The 21,975-nt window shown below is 40.8% G+C and overlaps 1 protein-coding gene and 1 pseudogene across 2 annotated transcripts in view; one reads left to right on the top strand and one right to left on the bottom strand.

Annotated features, from left to right (window-relative positions):
• The window catches only part of LOC145486481 (meiosis-specific protein MEI4-like), a 114,320-nt gene that overhangs the window by 30,355 nt on the left and 61,990 nt on the right, over window positions 1-21,975 (bottom strand). For both annotated transcript variants that reach the window (XM_081465152.1, XM_081465151.1), the window contains 2 exons: window positions 20,452-20,535; window positions 6,689-6,789 (listed from right to left, as the gene is read on the bottom strand). In XM_081465152.1, coding sequence (XP_081321278.1) covers window positions 6,689-6,789; window positions 20,452-20,535 — 185 coding nt within the window. The remainder of the gene's footprint in view (window positions 1-6,688; window positions 6,790-20,451; window positions 20,536-21,975) is intronic.
• On the top strand, window positions 2,698-6,674 carry LOC145486478 (uncharacterized; annotated as a pseudogene).

A 21,975-nucleotide genomic window follows, 5' to 3' on the forward strand; every position in this document is an offset into this window, starting at 1 on the left:
TGAAGTTCCTGGAAAGAGAAAGAGAAGCGGTAGCTCGATTAGCTGAATACCAACCAAGGTGGAGAAGAACGCTTGAAGTCCCAAAAACTGGTGATCGTGGGAAAGGGCTGATGCATGATGGAACTGGAACTGGTCAGGACAGAAGACAGTTTTACCAGTGTGCTTTCCACAGGAGAGATACAATTAAGCATAAAACGAGTGATTGCAAAGAATTTCAGAAGTTCCCCATCAGTGGAGAGGGTGGCAAGTTTGAATTGCTCAAACAAGTAAATGCTTGCTTTGTTTGCTTTGGAAATCACCCACAGCAGAAGTGTTCCAACAAGAAACCATGTTCATTGTGTGAAAGTGAGAAGCATCACTTCCTCCTGTGCAAGTCAGGGAAAAAGAGAGCAGGTTCAAACACTACCGGTCAAGATCAAACCGGATCAGCACCTTGAAACGAAAAAGAAGTAGATTGAAAAACTGATCATTGTGCTCATGCTGAATCAGCAAGTCATGCTATGAGAGGAACTGGCCTTTCTCTCTATCCCATCCAGCAGGCAAAGGTGTGTGAGAGTGGGAGCAATGTTACCATATTCTGTGATGGTGGCTCAAACACAACCTACATAACTTACCAAGCCGCAGACAGAATCAAGGCCAAAAAACTGAACAGATTCATGCTTGATGTTACAACTATGGGAAATGTAAAGAAGACTTACAACACCCGACAGTATCAGTTCACACTGAGGACGAACACTGGCAAGAAAGTCAGTATCACTGCATTTGGCATGGATAGAATTACTGGGCCTGTCAGCAAGTTGGACACTAAAGCCTTGGCTGATTTGTTTCCTGGCTATGATGTAGACTCTCTGCAGAAGAGGACTGACAAGGTAGATATTCTCCTTGGCTTTGACTACTCTGGATTGTTCCCAAGTGTGAGGAGGCAAAGTGTGGAGAAAACTTAAGTATTATGAAAGGAGACTTTGGAGTCTGTCTTCAAGGTACCCATCCTGATTTGAAAGAAGGAACTGAGCATGACTCAAATCTAGTAAAAACAATTCACAACTCAGTAATTAAGCATGAGGTTCACCATGTATGCCATGACACTCACTGTGACTTTCAGCCAGATTGTTCTGACCCCGTAAAGCTGGTTGACATTAGGGAAAAGAATACAAGTTTCAGACTTCAGACGAATGTTGCAGAATCCTTCTCTGGTAGAAATCAGGAACGCCAGGTAGAAAACTTCATTTGTGGTTAAGAAATTGAAACAGAGATTACTCCGCACTGTGCTAGTTGCTGTTGTGGCAAGTGCCCAACTGTTGGCCACACTTATTTGTTCAAGGAGGAACAGGAGTTAAGAATGATTCAAGGGAACCTTGAATGTGACAGTGTCAAACAGTGTTGGGTAACCAGCCATCCTTAGCTTGTGGATCCAGGAACTATACCCAACAACCATGGTAGTGCCTTTGCTACTCTCAAGAATACAGAGCGAACCCTCGGCAAGGATGAGCGGTGGGCTGAGACTTACCAGAAGCAGATGGAGGACATGATGGAATGAGGCGTTGCATGAAAGTTGTCTTGGAAAGAATAACAAGAATGGAGTGGTCCTAAATTTTACATCTCCCACCTGGCAGTGGTTAACACACGGTCGCACTCCACACCAGTACGAATCGTATTTAATTCCGGTCAAGTGTTTCAAGGAATGTCTCTTAATTTCTGTTTAGCCAAGGGACCAGACTGTTACATGAACAATCTAATTGGCATATTGCTACGCTGGAGAGAGGAGCAAGTAGCTCTCGTGGGAGACATTTGTAAAATGTTCCACTCTATCCACTTGAAGCCCTTGGAGCAACATTGTCATAGATTCCTGTGGTGTGATCTGTAAACTGACCGAGATCCAGATGTTATGTCATGACACGAGTCAATATGGGCGACACTCCAGCTCCTGCTATTAGCATTGAAGCTGTTTACAAGACCGCAGACATGTTTGAAACAGATAGTCCAAAGGCTGCTAACCTCCTAAAGAGATCCAGCTATGTAGATGATTTAATTGACTATCAACCGAGTAAACCTGAAACATTGAAAATTGCTCTTGAAACGGAGGACATGCTTGCGAAGGGAGGCTTTACGGTCAAGTGTTGGCAGTTTACTGGAGAGTCAAGTCCTCGCACTGGCAAAATGTTGACTGTCAACAATGACACGGCTGTTGCACCTGATGGTCCTGTAAGTATGCACACAAACATGCTGAAAGAAACTGATAGCAACCTGAGGGTATTGGGTCTTAGCTGGAATCCAGTGGAAGATACTGTGGTGTTTGAAGTAACTCTCAATTTTAGCAAGAAGAAAGCAATGTACACAGGCCCATACGCCAAGAAAGCTGATTTGCTGCAAGGCCTACCACTTGTGTTGACAAGAAGAATTGTTCTGTTGCAGGTTATGATGATATTTGATCCTCTTGGATTTGTGTGCCCCGACACTCTGCTGGAAAAGATTTACCTATGGGAAACATGGTCTCTTAAGCTTGGATGGGATGATCAGCTGCCAACTAATCTCTATTCCAAGAGGGTTCACTTCTTCTGTTCCTGTTCCAGCTCGAGCAGCTCAGTTTGGATCGTTGTTTATGACCATTTAACTCTGATGGTCGACCGTGGCTTATCATCTTCAGTGATGGTAGTGACCTCACCCATGGTTTTGCAGCCTACATCAGATGGCGTCTAAACAGTGGTGACTATATGTGTCGACTTATCATCAAAAAGTGTTGTGTCGCCCCACTGAATAAGTTGTCTACTCCTCAGATGGAACTAAACACTGCTGTGTTGTCCAAGCGAGGTAGAAAGGTCATCGAGAAGGGGATGAGGTTCAAATTTGGAGAGGTGTTGCAAATTGTACTCTGAAACTGTTTTGAGCATGATCAACAAGATCAGTACTTGCTTCAAAGTGTACGAGGGAGTTAGAATTGGAGAAATTCAAGCTGCGATGAATGGTGATATGTCTTGTTGGGCCTGGATGTCAGGTCATCACAACCCCACAGATTGGTTGACCCGTGGACGTACCCCTGAGGAGCTCAATCAATATTCCCATTGGTGGAATGCTCCACCTATGCTGTACCAACTCATTGAAGAGTGGGGACTCAAGTTTGGTTTACAGGAGGAGGAATCACTCCCTGGAGAAAAGATGTGCAACACAACAGCAGCCACAGCAGATCCTTCATTGATCAACTTAGAGAGATTTAGTGATATCAATGGAGTCATTTTGATCGTAGCAAGATTTAAAAACATTGCAAGGAACAAGACTTTTAGTGCACAAAATGCCATACAAGTAACCACACAGGACTTGAAAGCAGCAGAGGACTTTGTCGTGAAGAACGTTCAGAAAACGACTGAATGCAAGCTAAAGAAGAGCAGCACTAAGAAGGGTAATGGAGGTCACTATGCTAAGCTGAGGCCTATACAAGATGCCAGTGGAATATGGGTTGTTGGAGAACTACTTACCGGGTACAATGTGATGCCAGAGATTGTTACCCTCTAAGCATCAAGCTACACATCTTTTCATGCAGCGTGCTTATCAAGCAGGAGGACATAGGAAACGTGACACAACCCTAGCTTGATTTGGAATACACTACTGGACACCTCAAGGGAGCACACTGGCAAGATTAGTGAAAGCAAAGTGTCGACTGTGTAAAATACATGCTACGAAATTTCTTGAGCAACCAGTGGGGTTATTGCCAGAGGCTAGACTGAGACCTGCACCTGCATTCCACCATGTGATGCTTGACCTGTTTGGACCATACACAGTTAGAGGAGAAGTCCAGAAATACACAAGTGCCAAAGCATATGGTGTAATGTTCACCGATCTTGCAATGAGAGCTGTTTATATTGAGGTGGTGTTTGGATACGACACTAGCAACTTTCTGATGGCACTTAGCAGATTTGCAAGTCTTCCTGGATGGCCAGAGATGATTTACAGTAATCCAGGTTCTCAACTTGTGGGCGCAGAGAGGGAGCTTGAAGAGGCCTGGCAAAGAATCGACAGAGTCATTACAAAGAGGTTCTGTTCAGAATGGTTCCACCTGGGTATTTGGATCTGCCGGCAGTCCTTGGCATCAAGGAGCAGTGGAGTCTCTGATAAAGGCCACCAAGTGTGCTATTCATTTCTCAGTGAGTAACCAACGTCTGTCTGTACCTGAATTTCTCACTGTCTGTTGTGAAGTGTCCAATTTACTGAATGAGAATCCCATAGGAGCTAAACCAAGTGTGGATTCAACCATCGATGTTCTCACACCCAATAGTTTGTTGCTTGGATGGGCCACTGCATCCAGCCCCTCAGGATGGCAACCGTATGAAACAAGCATTGCCACGCACTATCATCTCATTCAGTCTGTGGTGGAAAACTTCTGGAAACAGTGGATCGAGCTCTATGCTCCAGCACTGGAGGTACAGTGCAAGAGGCATACTGCTAGTTGTAACTTGCGCCCAGGAGATGTAGTGATTGTTGCTGACAATAACACTCTAAGAGGAGATTAGTGTCTCGCACTTGTGAAAGATGTGTTTCCACGAGAGGATGGCAAAGTGTGCAAGGTGACGGTCCAGTACAAGAGCTATTGCACTGTGGAGAGAGTACATGAATACTGGGGTGCAAGGGACACTGTGGTTTCAAGGGCAGTTCAGCGTCTTGCTTTACTTATTCCAGTGGATTAGAGTCTTGTTGAAGCCAAAGTCAAGAAATGCAACTGACATTAAGGATATTGATCATAAATGTTATCTGGTGACATTTTGAGATGTGTTCCGTTTTACAAATTGTATCGCAGCGACCCCCACCCTTCCAGCGTGTCAGGAACTTTTATGTTAATCTTGTTGTTTTCCAGACAATAATTTATTCACTGCAATTCAAGATTACAGAATCTTTAGTTTTGTTTTCAGCCAGTGGTTTTCGCCCTTTACACCCATCATCCCTTGCGTGGATTGGGGAACATGTGCTCTTTTAAAATGGCACTGTTGTGTTTCAGCACTTTTTATTTCTGTCCGGGATTTTTGTTCAAGTTAATCTTAGTTTTCATGGGATGGTGTCGATGCTCAGAATGGCAAAAAACGAGCAACATTTTATCTAGCTGTATTCTAGCTACATTCTAACTACAAATAAACTGGAGTTGAAACATCAGTTGTGCACTCCTTGGATCGACGCTGTTGCAATTCCTCGTGTGTTCTTTTTTCCTAGTTTCAAAACATCTGCTAGTTTCGCCTACGTAACTCCAAGGGCAGTTGGCACAATATATTTTGTAGACCACATTTGGTTGAAGTTCAATTGAAGGTCGGGATTTAGGAGAGGGAAACACCAGTTGTAATGTCTGGACTGGCTGGCTGCAACTTGAATATCATGTTTTTGAAGAAGTCCAGTAAGAGGCTGGGAAATTCTGTTAATGTAAGGGAGGACTGCTAAACTAGAGGAATTAGAGGGTATAACACATTTGAAAAACATACAAACAAGTTCCTCAGGTGCTGGGATAGAGTTATAAAGTTTGTGCACTGAGTAGAAGATGTCTTTAGAATATTTGAGATGAGATTTTGAGGATAATTGTTAGCTCGTAGAGCATCAGTGACATGATGGAGTTTAGCCTCTTCCTTGTTTCGTGTTTGGGAGTTTAGTTGCACAATGCAAAAAAGTGTCAGCTGTACTGATCTTGAATCATTTTTCATGGTGGGAGAAGGAAGCCAAATATCAATCAGTATGGGTGGGTTTTCGATATACATCCATAATGAGAGTGAGTAACCATAGGGTCCAAAAAGCAATCTGGTTATTATCTTCTTCATAGTGAAGGAGATGTGTTGATCGATAGCATCGAGTGTAGTATGGAAACAGTTAACTGTGTTTCTTTTGATGATGCAAAAACTATCATCAACATACCGTTTCCATACTTCAGGTGGAACAGGAGTTGTGTTGATGGCCATCTCTTGGACTGCTTCCAACATAAATTGGCAACCACAGGACTAACAGGACTGCCCATGGCACAACCATGCTTATAAACACCATTTATAAACAGTCGTTGTAGACAAAATGGTTGTTACACAAGACAAAATTTAATAGAGATAATATCCCTGGTGTTAAGATTTGTGCGTAACTGTAGTGATTCATCCCAGTCCAAGTTAATTTGGATGTAATAACAGGCTTTTTGGACGGGAATAGCAGTGAAAAGCGCTACCACATTGAAGGACAGCATAATTTGGTTGTCTTTTATGTCAAAGTTTGAGATTTCATAGGCAAATTTAGAGGAATTAGAAACTGAGAAACAATTGTAATTTTGAAGGTGTCAAGATACTGGTTAGAAACTTCAAGGTGTTGCAGAGCACTGAACCAATAGATGAAACAATGGGTCTAAATGGGTTGCCTCCTTTGTCTATAATGAGAGTTGACAAGGGTTCTTTCTGTATTCACAAGATGCTAGAATCATGGCACGCCGCTTTGATAAAGCATGCAGATAACAATTCAAGGTCGCTCCCCAATCAATACTCTATTCTTTTAAAAAAGAACAATTAGTTTATTGACACTTATGGCTGTAGTCTGACCGCCGAAAACTCAAAAGGTTTCACTCTAAATAGTCAGTCAACGTTTTTATAAATTTTTAGAATACTTTCTCCAGGTTATGATAGTTCTTCTATTATACCATAAATGACTGAGAAGTTGTTTCAAACGACTGAAAGATAAATCATATTACCAGAGATGAATTTTGCCCAAGAAGATGTTTTACAAGGGAGTCCACCATCGCCTCCATCCTAGATTTAACTTTTGAAGAGCCATCCAGAGTAAATGGTATTTCTAAATGTACAGGAAAGAAAATAAAATGTGGAACTAAGCTGGTATTATCTATATGTGCATATATGAAAACATGCAAACAGCTGCACAAATATATCACTGCATAGACTAGATAGTTTTGAAAGAAATATCGCAAGTTGCAGTTCTACTGACTTGTATAGCCTACAACTTCTTCACCAAAAAAAATCATTTGGAAGATAGATTGCACTTTTTGTGTTGACTACAGTTTTGTCACATACTGGGCAATAACATCTGTAGGTGACTCAGCTTTCATTTGCAAACAAACATCCAAACAATTTTCCAGTGAAAGCCTCATTTCTTTTTCTCATTTAATAGCGCAACAGCAAATTTGCTGTTTCTTCAGTACCTCAATACCTAACAGTATATAAAAATCATTATTACTCTACATTGGATGTTGCTTCACTCCAAAAACTGTAACTGGAAGTAGGCTCTTCCCAATACTGCTAGCACATTTTTGGCATAATTTGGCTTAGGCTTCTGTTTGCTACCTTTCCTCCAATAAGCATTGCCAGCATAATTGAGCGGTTTTGGCTACTTTTTAAGACTTTTTTTGCCCAACTCCAATCGAAGAAGGACCAGGAAAAGAGAAAAGAAAGTAGACTGGTGGCATTGTCTTAAGGAGAAGTTCACTCATTGGGTTTCAGCAGTGAAGCAAATTCTCTTGGTAGAGCCACCTTTCTGCTGCAGCAGAGTGTTTTCATCACTTTCAGGGTTGTTCAGTGACCAATAGGAAAATGCTCTTGTTGACTTCTTTGAAGCAAGTGCAATGTTTCAGTACACTGGGCAACATAGAATGTTGTACATAAAACAGATTTTGCAAGCCATATAAATGCCTTACCTATGCTATGTTGCTATCTTGTGTTCATTGCTGAGCTTGAATAACCCAACAATGACCTATTTGCTGGATCAGAAGCCTGGACTACATTGTTGCTAGAACTAGCCATCAAGGTACATGACTTTCATACAACTTTGACGCCTACAGTTCAAACTACCCAGCCCTTTGTACATATTATTCCTATATACACCGGATGCCTTCAAATATTGTATAGTAGATTGAGTGAAGTGGAGTAATCATCCGCTTCACATGTGCATGTTTTTTGAGTAGCAATGATTTCTTTTCTTTCTTTTTCGTTGCATTTCCTTTTTTTATTAATGCATATTTGCCTTTCCATTTATTGTGTTCAGGAATCGTCTGGAGCTTTAAATCATTTTTATATTGAGAAGTATTCAGATTTGAAAGACCGTCGGTTAAAATGGGAATTAATTAAAATGGAAATAAGACATCTCACCATTTCATACTCAAAACACAAAGAAAAACAACGGAGAATTTGAGAAACGGAGCTTCAAAAGCGTTTGGAAGCTTTAGAAATGAAAATTAACACCTGTAATACGGACAAACAGTCAAGCGCTGAAATTGAAGATTATGACAACTTAAAAATCGAACTTCAACGTATCTGCGAAGCCAAAGGGAAAGGTGCAATCTTTTGATCTAAAGTCAGGTGGGTTGAACAAGGTGAAAAACCCACAAAGCACTTCTTTAATTTAGAGAAAAGGAATTTCAACCTTAAAGTAATTATGGAAATGAAAAGAGAAGACAGCAAAATACTTGTTGAAGAAGACGAGATAATGAGAGAAATCAAATCCTTCTATGAGAATTTATATGCTTTGCATGACGAGGATAACAATGAGGCCTTTAATGATTTTGTGCGTGATCTGCAAACTGATAAATTAACAGACGAAGAAAGAGAGGACCTAGAGGGTTACATAACGATAGAGGAATGTTCCAAAGTCTTAAAAACCTCCCCCGCTGGTAAGTTGCCTGGAGATGATGGTTTCACGGCAGAATTCTACAATTTCTTCTTTGATTTAGTGAGCCGCGACTTAGTAAATAGTTTTAACACTGCATACAAAGGAAAGCTGTCAATATCTCAACCCAGAGGTGTAATAACTCTTGTGCCAAAGGATGATTCTTGTTTGTCAGAACTTTCAAATTGGGGCCCAATTACACTTTTAAATTTAGATTATAAGATCGCGTCAAAAGTAATAGCAAAGAGAATAGAAAATGTTTAAGATACGGCAAGAAAAAACAAATAGAAGAAATCAAATCTTCAACTCCGAAGCCAATATAAGTCAATTTGCCGATGATACATCATTAATCTGTAGTAGCCTCGACTCTGTTGAGAAAGCAACTCAAGTGTTAAATTCCTTTGGGAATGTCTCCAGTTTATGATTAAACCCCACTAAAACCAAAGCTTTGTGGCTTGGCCCTTGGCATAATAGGGAAGAAAAACCAGTCCGAGTATTAGGTATCTTCATATCGTATGATGAAAAGCAAAATAATAAAAAGAATTGTCAGGTTAAAATCGAAAAATTAGGCTCTAAACTAGAGGTTTGGCGATCTCGGAATCTATCAATACTAGGCAGATGCCTAATCACAAAATGCCTCGGTATCCCGCAGTTAGTCTATTCTATGTCAATTCTAGATGTTCCTACAAATTGTATCCCAACCATTAATACATCTATTTTTCAGTTCATTTGGAAAAAAAGAAAAGACAAGATTAAGCATCAAGTGATGTATCAAAATTACGAAAAAGGAGGATTGCGTGTTCCAAACGCAGATGTAATGACAAAATCCTTAAGGCTAGCTTGGATATCGTGACTTCTAGCCAAAGATGACAAAAGAAACGAGGTTTGGAAAACAATCCCAAACCATTTCTTTGACATGTACGATGGTCTTAATTTTTTGTTAAGATGCAATTATGATTCGAAGTTTCTTGAGCGGACTGGTATGCCTCAATTCTTTAATTCAATGCTGCAATTCTTTCTTGAACTAAAATCCTCCTATGATAATAATAATAATAATAATCATCATCAATATTTAAACAGGGTGACCCCTTCAGTCGCAGGACTGGTATCAACGGGGGCCCTGTATAACGTAAAATAAAAAGAGCATGTATAAATAATATATATCTATAAAAAAAACTAACTACTTTAAAAGATACGCTGAAATGTTTAAAAAATTTAAAAGCTTAAAAAGGTAATAGCGTTCTCATAAAAATTGGATATAGAATTGAATCTGACATTGGGCAAGACTTGGTCTCATTTAACAATATAGAAATTCTTATTGATCAAAAGACTTTCTTTTACAAATTGTGGTTTCAAAAAGGAATTTTCCGGATACACGACCTCCTCACAAGGAATGGCACCTTTCTTTCGCATGGTGATTTCACCCACAAGTATGACTTAAAATGCAATTTCCTACAGTATTTACAAGTAGTTTCAGCAATACCCCGGCAACTTGTTGAAAAAGCAAAGCAAAACCTGGGTGCCAAATTCACTTTTTCACCAGAAAACAGTTTTTTCCCAGCTATCACCTTCAATAAAGTGAACCTTCTGAAAATGAAGAGTAAAGATTATTACTCGTTTTTTTCAAAACAAATTAGATGCAGAACTTAAGGCGCCTGGAAAATAGATCCGTGATTTGCAGACTACTGATATAGAATTTAATGTCTACTTTAAAAACCTAAAAGGTTTCTACTTTAAATTTCTACACAGAATCATTGTTATGAAAAAGGAATTATGTCTGTATGGTATAGAATGCAACAGTGCATGCATGTACTGTCAGGAGTCTGACTCGATAAGCCACTCATTCATCCATTGTCGATGGTCAAAAAATTTTTCTCTGAAGTAATTAAGAGGTTTAATAAGGAAAATGACACCTCCTACTCACTTAACACAATTGAATTACTCTTCAGGAAATAATCAAATGAACCTGAACCCGGTTCATCCCAGAAGATGGTAAAAAAGCTTAACTATGTCCTTCTGTTTGCTAAATACTATATTTATAACAATAAGCTTAGTTCAAAACAAGGAAGCTTGAACGAATTTACTACGAAACTGGAATTCAAGTATCATCTAGAAGGATTTTAAGTCAACATACAAGTGTAATTATGCCTCAAAATGTACAGAAAAGGGAATTGTAAGTTAACGTTTTATGATCTGCACAGTATTCGCTGTAAAAAAAGTAATAGCTTATTTTCACTGACTAGACGTCGTATGTATGTAAAGCAGTATAACATAGTTTAATGTAGTCTATTTGAAATGTAGTGTAAGTTGTGTAAAGTAGTGTAATTTGGTTAAGTAAATTATATTGTAATATAGTGCTATGTGTTTGAAATAAAGTGTAAAAAAAATTATATTTTGATCAAATTTGAACTCGTGCTTACCGCTCCTTCATCGCCCCTAAGTTATCACTAACATCATGTCAGACTGAAAAGGGAAAACCATGAAGAGTTTCCCTTACGATCGAATTAGTGTTTTCAAAACTAGCCAAACCAGCCATCGACCATTGCATCCACTGGCAACTTTTCCATTTGCGACACCTAATTTCCCTGACTAAATTCTGAAATAAATAAAGTTTTCTCAAAGGAGCCTAGTTTCCATGGAGTTTGTGAGTAAATAGACTTGAAAGTTTCCCTAAGGATTTTACAGGAACATTGCTTCAATCTACTTGCATTGCAGACATCAATGTTGATTAAATGACAGCAAGGTAAACAGGCTCAGAATAATAGGTAAGCAGCAGTTTCTGAAACTACTCTATTAGACAACATATTCCATATTCAAACATGGGGTAAAATGGCAGAAAAATGACAGCCTAGTCTAGCTGAGATGTGGCAGCTTGCAGTGTCAAAGATCAAAAGAAAAAGGACATTCCAAGTAATCATATAATGTAATCAGATGTATCATTATCAAGTTTTATCAAGCAGTAGCAAACTCATTTACATATTTTTTTTCTGAACAAGATCTACCATAAATTATCACTATGATAACTTACTATGATAAATTTACTATGATAAATTATCACGTTAACAAAAAATTATGATTTGAAAGCAATCGTCATAACTCACTCATCTTTATAATTATTTTTGCACACTGTATCAACATCAACACAGAAATCAAGAAACAAATTGTCACTTCTGAGTAATGAAAGACTTAATTCAAAAAATACTGGCAATCCCTACAGCTTACATAAAGCCCCAGGGGAGCCCCAGCATAAGGTCTCCTGGAGACACCCACACTCAAAACACTGGCACCAGCTGGATCTCATTCTGGTCAGACAAACCGCCATTAAGAAAGTTCTCCACACACGCTCTTATCACAGCGCGGACTGCGATACAGACCACTCCTTGGTGTGCTGCAAGATCAAGCTCCAGCCCAAGAGGTATCACCGCAGCAAGAAGCAAGGGAATCCTTGCATTGATGTCAGCAAGTTGAGCCAGCCAGACCTTGTGGAGCAGTTTGCTGGGGGGTTTGAGAGTGAACTGAAAACCTCACAGACCGGAGACTCTGCCACGGAGAAGTGGGCTACCCTGCTGGATACCATGCACTCCACTGCGTTGGCCACCTTTGGGAGAAAGACCCTGAAGTCACACCACTGGTTTGAAGCCCAGTCTGCCGAGATGACTCCCGTCATTGAAGCCAAGTGCACCGCTCTAGCGGAGTATAGGCGGTCTCCCAGCGAGAGAAACCTGCAGATTCTCCGGGCTGCCAGGAGCAAAGCTCAGCAAACTGCCAGACACTGTGCCAACGAGTATTGGTCACAGCTCAGCGAAACAATCCAGACAGCAGCAATTACAGGGAACATCAGAGGGATGTATGATGGCATCAAGACAGCAATGGGACCAGTGCAGGACAAGACAGCTCACCTGAAATCCACCACTGGGGAAATCATCACAGACAAGGGGCAACAGATGGAGAGATGGGTGGAACACTATTCTGACCTCTACTCCAGACAGAATGTTGCGACAACTGCAGTCCTTGATGCCATCGAGTGCCTGCCTGTCATCGGACAGCTCGACACTGAACTGACCACAGAGGAACTTAACAATGCCATCAACAGCTTGGCCTCAGGGAAAGCCCCAGGCAGTGATGGGATCTCCCTGACCTGATCAAGCACTGCGCGACTACCCTACTGCTTCCTTTGCATGAAGTCCTCTGCCAGTGCTGGAAAGATGGGGCTGTTCCACAAGACATGAGGGATGCCAAGATCGTCACCCTCTACAAAAACAAAGGTGAGTGAAGCGACTGTAACAACTACAGAGGCATCTTGCTACTCAGCATCGTGGGCAAAGTCTTCGTTCGGGTCATCTTGGTCCGTCTGCAGAAACTTGTCTACCTAGAGTCACAGTGCGGTTTCTGAGCTGAAAGATCAACAGTAGACATGGTCTTCTCCCTTCGCCAGCTTCAGGAGAAGTGCAGGGAACAGCAGATGCCCCTGTATGCCGCCTTTCATCGATCTCATAAAGGCATTCGACCTTGTCAGCAGAGAGGGCCTCTTCAGAATCCTGCCCAAGATTGGCTGCCCACCCAAGCTGCAGAGCTTGATTGAGTCCTTCCACAGCAACATGCAGGGGACCACGCAGTTCAACAGCAGCACCTCAGAGCCCTTCAACATCTGCAGTGGGGTCAAACAGGGTTGTGTCCTCACACCAACTCTCTTGGGGATCTTCACCATGCTTCTGAAGCATGCATTCGGCATGTCAAGGGATCTACCTGCGTACGAGATCAGATGGCAGGCTTTTCAATCATGCCCACCTCAGAGCCACGACCAAAGTACGCGAAGCCCTTATCAGAGACATGCTGCTTGCTGACAATGCGGCAGTAGCAACCCACACCCAGCCAGAACTTCAGTCACTGATGGACCACTTCTCCCAGGCCTGTAGAGACTTTGGGCTGACCATCAGCCTGAAAAAGACCAACGTCCTGGGACAAGGCACTGAATCACCACCAGTCATCACTATTGACGACTATGAGCTTGATGCGGTGCATCAGTTCACATACCTTGGCTCCACTATCACTAAAAACCTCTCCCTAGACACAGAGCTTGATAAGAGAATTGGGAAGGCAGCCACAACCCTTGCACACCTCACATCACGTGTATGGACCAACCCCAAGTTGACAATGAAGACCAAGATGGCAGTTTACAATGCCTGTGTCATCAGCACACTGCTATACGGCAGCAAGACATGGACCACATACGCCAGGCAAGAAAGGCATCTGAACACCTTCCACATGAGAAGCCTCTGCCGCATCCTGGGAATATCGTGGCAATATAAGGTGCCCAACACTGAGGTCCTACCTCTCACAGGTCTGCCCAGCATATTCACACTGCTCAGACAGTGCAGACTCCGTTGGCTAGGCCACGTCGACTGCATGCCAGACGGCTGCATCCCCAAAGACCTCCTGTAAGGAGAGCTGGCCTGTGGAAAAAGACCCACCGGGCGGCCACAGCTGCAATACCGCGACGTTGTGAAACGCAACATGAAGGCTGTAGACATCAACACAGAGTCCTGGGAGAGCCTGGCAGCCAACTGGTCCAAGTGGAGAGAAGCCCTGACCAAACACCTCAAATCAGGGGAGGAGAAGCTGACACAAGCCGCCACAGAGAGGTGGGTCCACAGAAAACAAAGCGACAGCCTTGACAGACCAGAGACAGAACACAAATGCAGCCTCTGCAACAGAGACTGACACTCCCGCATCGGCCTCTACAGCCAGACTTCAGTGCTCCAGCCAAGCAGACAACTAGGATGCTACCGATGGTCAACCCTGACTGACGGAGGCCTACCACATAAAGCAAATGTTTCGGTGTTCATGTAAACATAATTTAAGTGTTTGAAAAATTGCCACGTAGGTGACATGAAGTGGTTTCATTGTTTAGGTGACAAAACCCCAAACGAAACTGAAGTGAGAAAAACAAATTCTGAAATAGCAACTTCAGAGACATCAACTCCAAAAACAACAGCTCCAGCAACAAAAACTTCAGAAACAAGATCGCAACCACTGCAGCCAACAACTGGGTCATCAACCCAGCCTCGATATGAAAAAGCCAATTTGAAAAAACATCTGCCCAAGGCCAGATTACAGAGATCTACAAGCAGTTCCCTGATGCTTCCTCTTCCAAAGCTGTAAATGCAAAGGCTTTGTACTTACATCTCCAATGAAGAGCATGACAGAATTAAAGTCAAAAGAAACAGGGAAAAGTTCCATCACAGTTAGCTTGGAAACAAAACAATATATTTCTGTCAGCAAACTGCCATGTTTTGGCCTGTGTATACTTAGGGGGAATGGTTTTGTTGCCTTCAGTGAAGAAGCACCAAAAGGAAATCTTCAGAACAAAGAGGTTAAATTCACTGTGAGGATAAAGGAGCAATTCCTTAAGAGTCATGTAGCATGCAGGGCACAGCTAAAAGCAGTATCAGGAGAACTGCTGAATTGTGTATCCTACCTCCAGCATCAATCAGACTGTGCTGCAGAAATTGAAGATGAAGTAGACTTCAACACCTTTTATGCAATGTACTGCCTGGTAAAACATTGCATTGCAAACAAACATCATGTTACCTTAACATCTTGGTTGTGAAGTTATGGATTTTAGCACAGATCAGCAGTTAATGCGACCACCTTGTTATTATGGCCACTTTAGTCTGGCCCGTAAAAAAGCTCAGTCAGTCATTTTCTTATTTAAAGAACCCCTTTAATACAACCACCCTGTTGATGCGCCCAATTTTCCATGGCCTGAAGGTGGTCGTAATAAGAGGGTTCCACTATACTGCAGGAAAAAAGAGAAAGTAAAGACAAAGCTTCTCAGTGGAAAATGTCCTTGATCAGAGTGACAGCTACAGTGTCAATGCTGAAACACTGTTTCAAGTGTTTTGTAAGAGACTAAATTAACTGGGTCTTAATGTGACCAAGGTCAGTGGCATGGTGTCAGGATACAACAACAGTGTAGTAGCCAAATTAAAGGCCATTGTACCTTCTGTAATTGTTGTTAATTGTGTCTGTCATCAGTTTGCACTAGCTGAGAGAAAGTGACAACCTATCTGACTGAACTCTGGAAGCTGTTTCAGTATTCAAACCAGAATATGGCAGCATTTAGGAAGATTCAGTTGAACACATGCAACCATCAGCTCCCGTCAAATGTGAAGATGACCACTAAGAATATTAAAAAGGCATGCAAAACACAGGGGCTCTCCACAGACACTGCTATCAGATAAACTGTGGAAAACTACCCAGCTATCATCCAAACCCTTCACATGAATACTGCAGAGTTTCTTAGTACAATGTACATTCTACGTTCTGTTCTGCCTAGACTTTCATATGTCTCCAAAGCTTTCCAAAGGTCAGTGGAAAATTTCAGCCACATGAAACAATGTCTGGATTTTTAAATGGGTGCCTTGAAAGGGATGCAACCATCTCAAAGTCCAATTGAAGACTTTAAATCTGCCACAGAAAAGCTGAAAGAAACAGATCCACTTGATTATGAAGTTCCCAACAGAGTTATGGAGGACATAAAGAGAATGTTAGTGAACTACCGTGATGTGCAAGTGAGAAATATGGATGACCAGCTCAAGGAATCTTTACCAGTTGACAGCAGGGCAGCGTCTATATTTGACCCTTTGTTGATGCCCTAAGCTGGTGATGTAAAGTCATATGGCCTTGTGGAGACTGACTAGCACTTCTTCCCTGAGGATGCAGATTAACATGAGAGAGTGAAAGCTGAATGGTGGTAGTTAAAATATGACATCCTAGACTGAAGAAGCAAAATTCCTAGAGCTATCAAGGAAGGGACCACAAATTTTCCAGCAATGCGCCCTTGGAGCACTGTATCCCTGTGTTTCAAATATTGCAGAAGTTGCCTTGGCATTGCCTGTTTCTAATACATGGTCTGAAATGGGTGCAAGCAAACTCAAGTTAATAAACTCAAGGCTTCAAAGTCGTTTAAAGAATGATCTGCTTAATTCCTTTCTGCAGATGTCAACAAATGGCCCAGATGCCTTTTCCAAGGAGAGTGATGACATAATCAGAAGAGCAATAAAGCTGTGGATGAAAGTGAAGAAAGTTTGCTACAAGACAACAGGAGGGCAAAATGATGTGGCTGAAGCACCACGAGCAGGGCAGACTGAACAGGCCAAGTCCATTACTGTTACAGAAGCAGGTACACAAACAGAAAAGAAATCTGTTGAACTCGTGGAGAAGCAGGAAGTGGCAGCAAACGTTTCATGCTTAGATCTGGATCATGAGGGAAACGAAGAATCTGACAGCAAGGAAGATAGTGGATGGGAGGATGATGATAATGAAGACTACATTTATGACTGAAAAGTAGTCAGTGTTCCAATAATTTCAACAAATAAGCACAAATCCCTGGGATAAACTTGTATTTTTTATTGACAATGATTCATCAAGTGTTCAGTTAACACCTACCTATATTTTTCAATTCCAAATTAAAGATGAAGGTGTAAGAATGTAAGTAACCAGAGACTACCGTCTTTCTAAACTTGTAATTAATTACACATACATGTAAGATGTTGTCTAACCTTAAACTTCAAGGCCCAAATTTTAATTCCAAGGACATGAACGATATCAAAAACCAAGCAAACCAGTTTAATTTGATTTGATTTATTATTATGTATCACACTTTGCTCTTTCAAAATTGTACTTACTTTCTTAACACTTGTTTGAACCAATGATATACAATGTTCTTACTAGAGTTAATATATTGATTTAACCTAGCCTAAAAGCAGAGCTCTTGGGCCGGGTTGTTCAAAGTCCAATTGAGTTAGCCCAGGGTGAGCAAGAATTTTGATTTGAGTTTGGTAACTTTTTGGTGAGGTTCTCTGTTTATACTGTTTGGCCTTCTGTTTTGAGTTTGAATAATCTCAAACTATGCAGAACAAAAACAGGGAAAACAATTTGTATACAAGACAAATTTATACTTCAGTTAACTTTTAATCCTGCATTTGCCTGACATGAGCCTGTGATCTAATCCAAAACCAGTATTTGGTCAGTGTTGAACTTTAAAAAACATGTGACCTCAATGAGCTCTAAACCTGAACCCACGATATGGTTACATGATACTGGTCAGCAGATACCTTGTTTTAACAGGTGTCAATTGACCATAACACCAATGTGCAATATCAAAGATGCACCTGTTGACCAAGGCTGCAGGACTTGGTGTTAGCTGTAGTATGGCTGCCACGTTTTGCGACATCGTCATCATTTGTCATCGTTGCAGAGTGCCCACGCTGGCCATGTTGGCCATGAAAAAAGAGTTGCATGGTTTTCTATTTCTTTGCATGCACATGGTTCTGTTCCTATAGTTATGGTAATCCTCTTGGTGGCCCTTCAGGCCACTGGAGCTCTGCTATTAAAACCTACTAAAACATCAGTGTTTTTTGGCATTTGAATTATCCTATTTTGCAACTCAAAATGCTTAAAAGTGAGTCTAGAATTTCAAACATTTCTGGGGGAACATGCCCCAAGACTCCTTTTTGGGCCTTCAAACTCCTACTCAGCACAATGTGACTTTTTCTTTAAAGTGCACCTAACCCCCAATTTTTTTTTCGCTAAAACAAATCTAGACTTTATTTGAAGCATTTGGGCGAAGAAATTTTTGAATTTGGTTGAATCCTCGATTTTCTATGCCCTTTCAAAGTCACGATTAAGTGTTTCACGACCGCGTTTTAGGGAGTCTGGGGCGGCGGTACCTGATGACGTCTACCCAGGAACCAAACACAATAGCGCCTCAGTCAACTCACTGTATTTGCTCGAGAAAATAGAATGCAAAACTAATCGTTCCGATGCATTTTGGGACTAAAACGTCCAAGTTTTGTCTCAGAATCATTTCTTTTTCGTCACTGGAGTCAGAGTTAAGTTTCGATTTGGAAGACTCTGAAATAAACTTTGATTGAGCACGTTTGACAACTGTGAACTCACTGCTTAGAGCTTTGAGAGCAATTTGCAATATTTCAAGCGACGATGGGGAAGACGTCTTTGTGGATGAGCTGCTTGTATATTAGGAATGGAAAGCTAGATACAAAGTGGAGGAGCAGGCAAACGAACAGCAGGAAAGAAAACTCAAGGACTGCTTTGGATGGTAATTTCGTCAACTAAACATAAGATTCCCACGCGTGTTTATAGCCCGTTTACATTTGTCCTTACCGAGAATGTATTTTGTCAAGGTTCTGTTAAATCCAGTTTACTTTCAGTTGAATGCTTCATGTTTATAAGAGCGACGTACGTGTTGCAGTTTTCGAGACTTGATGACCTCCAAAACATTGGCTTCGATCGATTGAAAATCGTATTGTTTGGACCTGTATTTTTGAAGCTGCGGGAAGCAAGGCGGAAGGAAACATTTCATACAATTACTGATTTCACATTGTCACACGTTTTAAGTTGTAACTCCAAATAACCAATGTAAATTGTTCTCAAAGTTTGCAGTGAAATTCGTCGGATAAGCGAAAAGGATGTGTTCCCTAAGTGGTCTGCAGATATTGTTACGCGGTCATATTTTCGACGCTATTGCACAGAATCTTTGTCACACTGCTGATTTCCAAACCTTCGAGAAACTCTGTGCGTCTAACAATTTTGTTATCATGTAATTCTAGAGGATTAATCTTCGACTTTCATCTAAATCGAAAGAGAAATAAGTGTTGGTTAGCAGCGTACAGTTGCGATCTATTTACGTATCAGTATAACGCTTCTTGATCATGACCGGATCACACAACTTTGCCGGTTATGTTATAAATACTGCGGGATTGGAAGATATAGGTTGTCGGTGGTATTTCTACAAATTGCTGGTTAGCTTTAAGCAGAAAATTTATGAAAACAGCGTTCGAAAGTCTGCAGAACAAATTCCAGTGAGAGTTCTTCAATGGTTCTCACAGATTCAGTTCGCTTGGTTCGGTTCGACAAAATCAACCATCGTTTACGTCTTTATTGCACCATTAGCCGATTATCGCCAGTAAATTGTACAGTATACCTTTCTTTAAATCTGGAATATTGCTGCAACAGCCGATAGCACCTCTGGAAGGCGTTTCTGCGCACTTTTCGAATGTGTATTGCACCATCCTGAAGGAGATGAGAGGAAATGAGATATCCAACCTTCCTGGGTAGACGTCACAAGAGCCGCTGGACCCATTCTCCTCAAACTCGGTCGTGAAACAAAATGGCGGTGTTTTGGAGCGATTTTCGAGATTTCGTCGTGGCACAGAAAATCGAGGATTTAACGGAATCCAAAAATATTTTCACAGAACTATTTCAAATAATAAATAGATTCGTTCTAGCAAAAAAAATTTTGGGGGTTAGGTGCACTTTAAAAGTTGTGAAAACAATGCAAATTCAGAAAAACGAGTTATGAAGTGTTTCCTTTACAATTGAATATAAATCCTATTTGTGTCCTAGTGTAGTCAATCAACAAATCTGCGTACAGGCTGCTTTTCAGCATTGAACAGCATTAAATTGGTTTACCAGTATGAACCTTAAGTTAAAAACACACTGTTAACTGTCTAAATGATTCTAGAACAAGAAAAATTGTCACCAAAACAGTTTACTAGGTGAGTAAATTGTCTTCATGGTGATCAACTACACTCCAATTGTGTCAAACTACAGCATCTGCTTGATCTACTGGTCTGCCAGTTTACAAAAACGTGACAGAGTGATTAAAGGCAAAGAGGATCTAGTGAAATTTGTCCCATCCATACCTACAACTTGGAACTGAATCCTTCATTTTCCAAGTTTAAAATCTCTGAGATATTTCAATGCCCATTCCTATCCCCTCCATCTATCCATTTTCTGATGAATCTCAGTTACCTTGAATTCTGTTGACACAAACCAGGTACAACTGTTTGGGAACAGGCAAACTTCCCTCACTATGCTCAGTAACCTGTGTCAAAACTACAGAGAAATTCACACAGTGGTACTTTTAGTTCAAGCAGTATTAGTATGGTCTTCCATATTGGAGTATCACTTAGCTGCTGCACAGCCCACATGGTAGCCAGAGACATGAAAAACAGAACTTGTTAACAGATCAAGAGTCTTCACTTTGAAAGACTAGCAATCACTTCAAAATGTGTTAAAATGAAGCAGTCTGACAAATCAAAAGCCTTCCCAGTAATGAGTGACACTGATATCAGCCTTGCAGAAACAATGGTTTTAAGGTGGCCGAACACAGTTTTTGCGCACGCTTTTGCTGATCCAATTCAGCGCGTGCACAAGTATCGCAAAAAACAAACATGCCGTCAACAGAGCGATTATTTTATTTACTCAACACTCGCCGTATCTGTGCTATTTTTCTCTATAATTGAACGCAGCGTATTGATGGCTTTAGTCTTTTATTACAAAGATATCTTAGAATAGGTAACGATGCAAAGAACCCAGCAATTCTCAGCTTTTTCTTTCTTACCGAAGGAACCCAGTTAAATGCAGCGCATGCGCAGTTGCTCGAAAAATTGAGACCGATTGCTTTTGCAGAAACTGGTGGATTTCTGACAATCCAGTCATTAGAATTTCAAGAAATTTGGCAAAAAAATAGTTCAGAAACCACGTGAATGATCTATCGCAAAAAAATCTGAATTTTGACATAGGAATTTTTAATAATACAGAACATGCGGTGAAAATGATTTACAGCGAATTACAAAAATCGCCTATGTCAAAATTTTATCAGAACAGTGTTGACAGAGGGGATTTAATGTCAATTCGTATTGGGCAAAAGATGAAAAAATCTAACGACTGGATTTTTTTAAATAAACAAAAACCATTTTTTAAGCCTTGTTTTTAACCAGCCCCGTTGCCATGGCAACAGCACACACCTTAGCCAAAATGCAAGAATAAACTTTTCTGTGGTTAACCTTGACTCTTGCAAAAAACGAGCGGCAAAGCGTAAATAGCTTAAAAGTAATGGTGAATTAGGCATAGGCTCTTGAAAACTGTGTTCCGCCACCTTAAGTCTAGAATTTTGAAAAGGGCATTTAAATAAATTATGTCATCATTATGACATCAGTAATCATTATCCATAATCATTATTTAACCTGAATCATCATCACATTTGATTGGCAGCAATTTTATTTCTATTTACACAGCCCATATTAGAAACTCCTAGGAACACAAGAGGAAAAACTACTGTTAAAGAGTCATCGCTTTCTTGGCCACAACATTCCTGACAGAACTGCCATGAAGATACATATGTGAGATGGGAGCCTTTATCTTCAAGAAAGTTATTGAAAACAGGTTTCAAAAGTGACAGCATATAACACAGGGACACACTTTGCATTCCCTTGCATTACAACAGTGTTCTTGATTGTGAATGGCTTTAAGGTAGCTCAAAACAGTTTCCAG

This window comes from Orbicella franksi, chromosome 5 (assembly GCF_964199315.1).
Source record: "Orbicella franksi chromosome 5, jaOrbFran1.1, whole genome shotgun sequence".
Classification (NCBI taxonomy): Eukaryota; Metazoa; Cnidaria; class Anthozoa; order Scleractinia; family Merulinidae; genus Orbicella; species Orbicella franksi.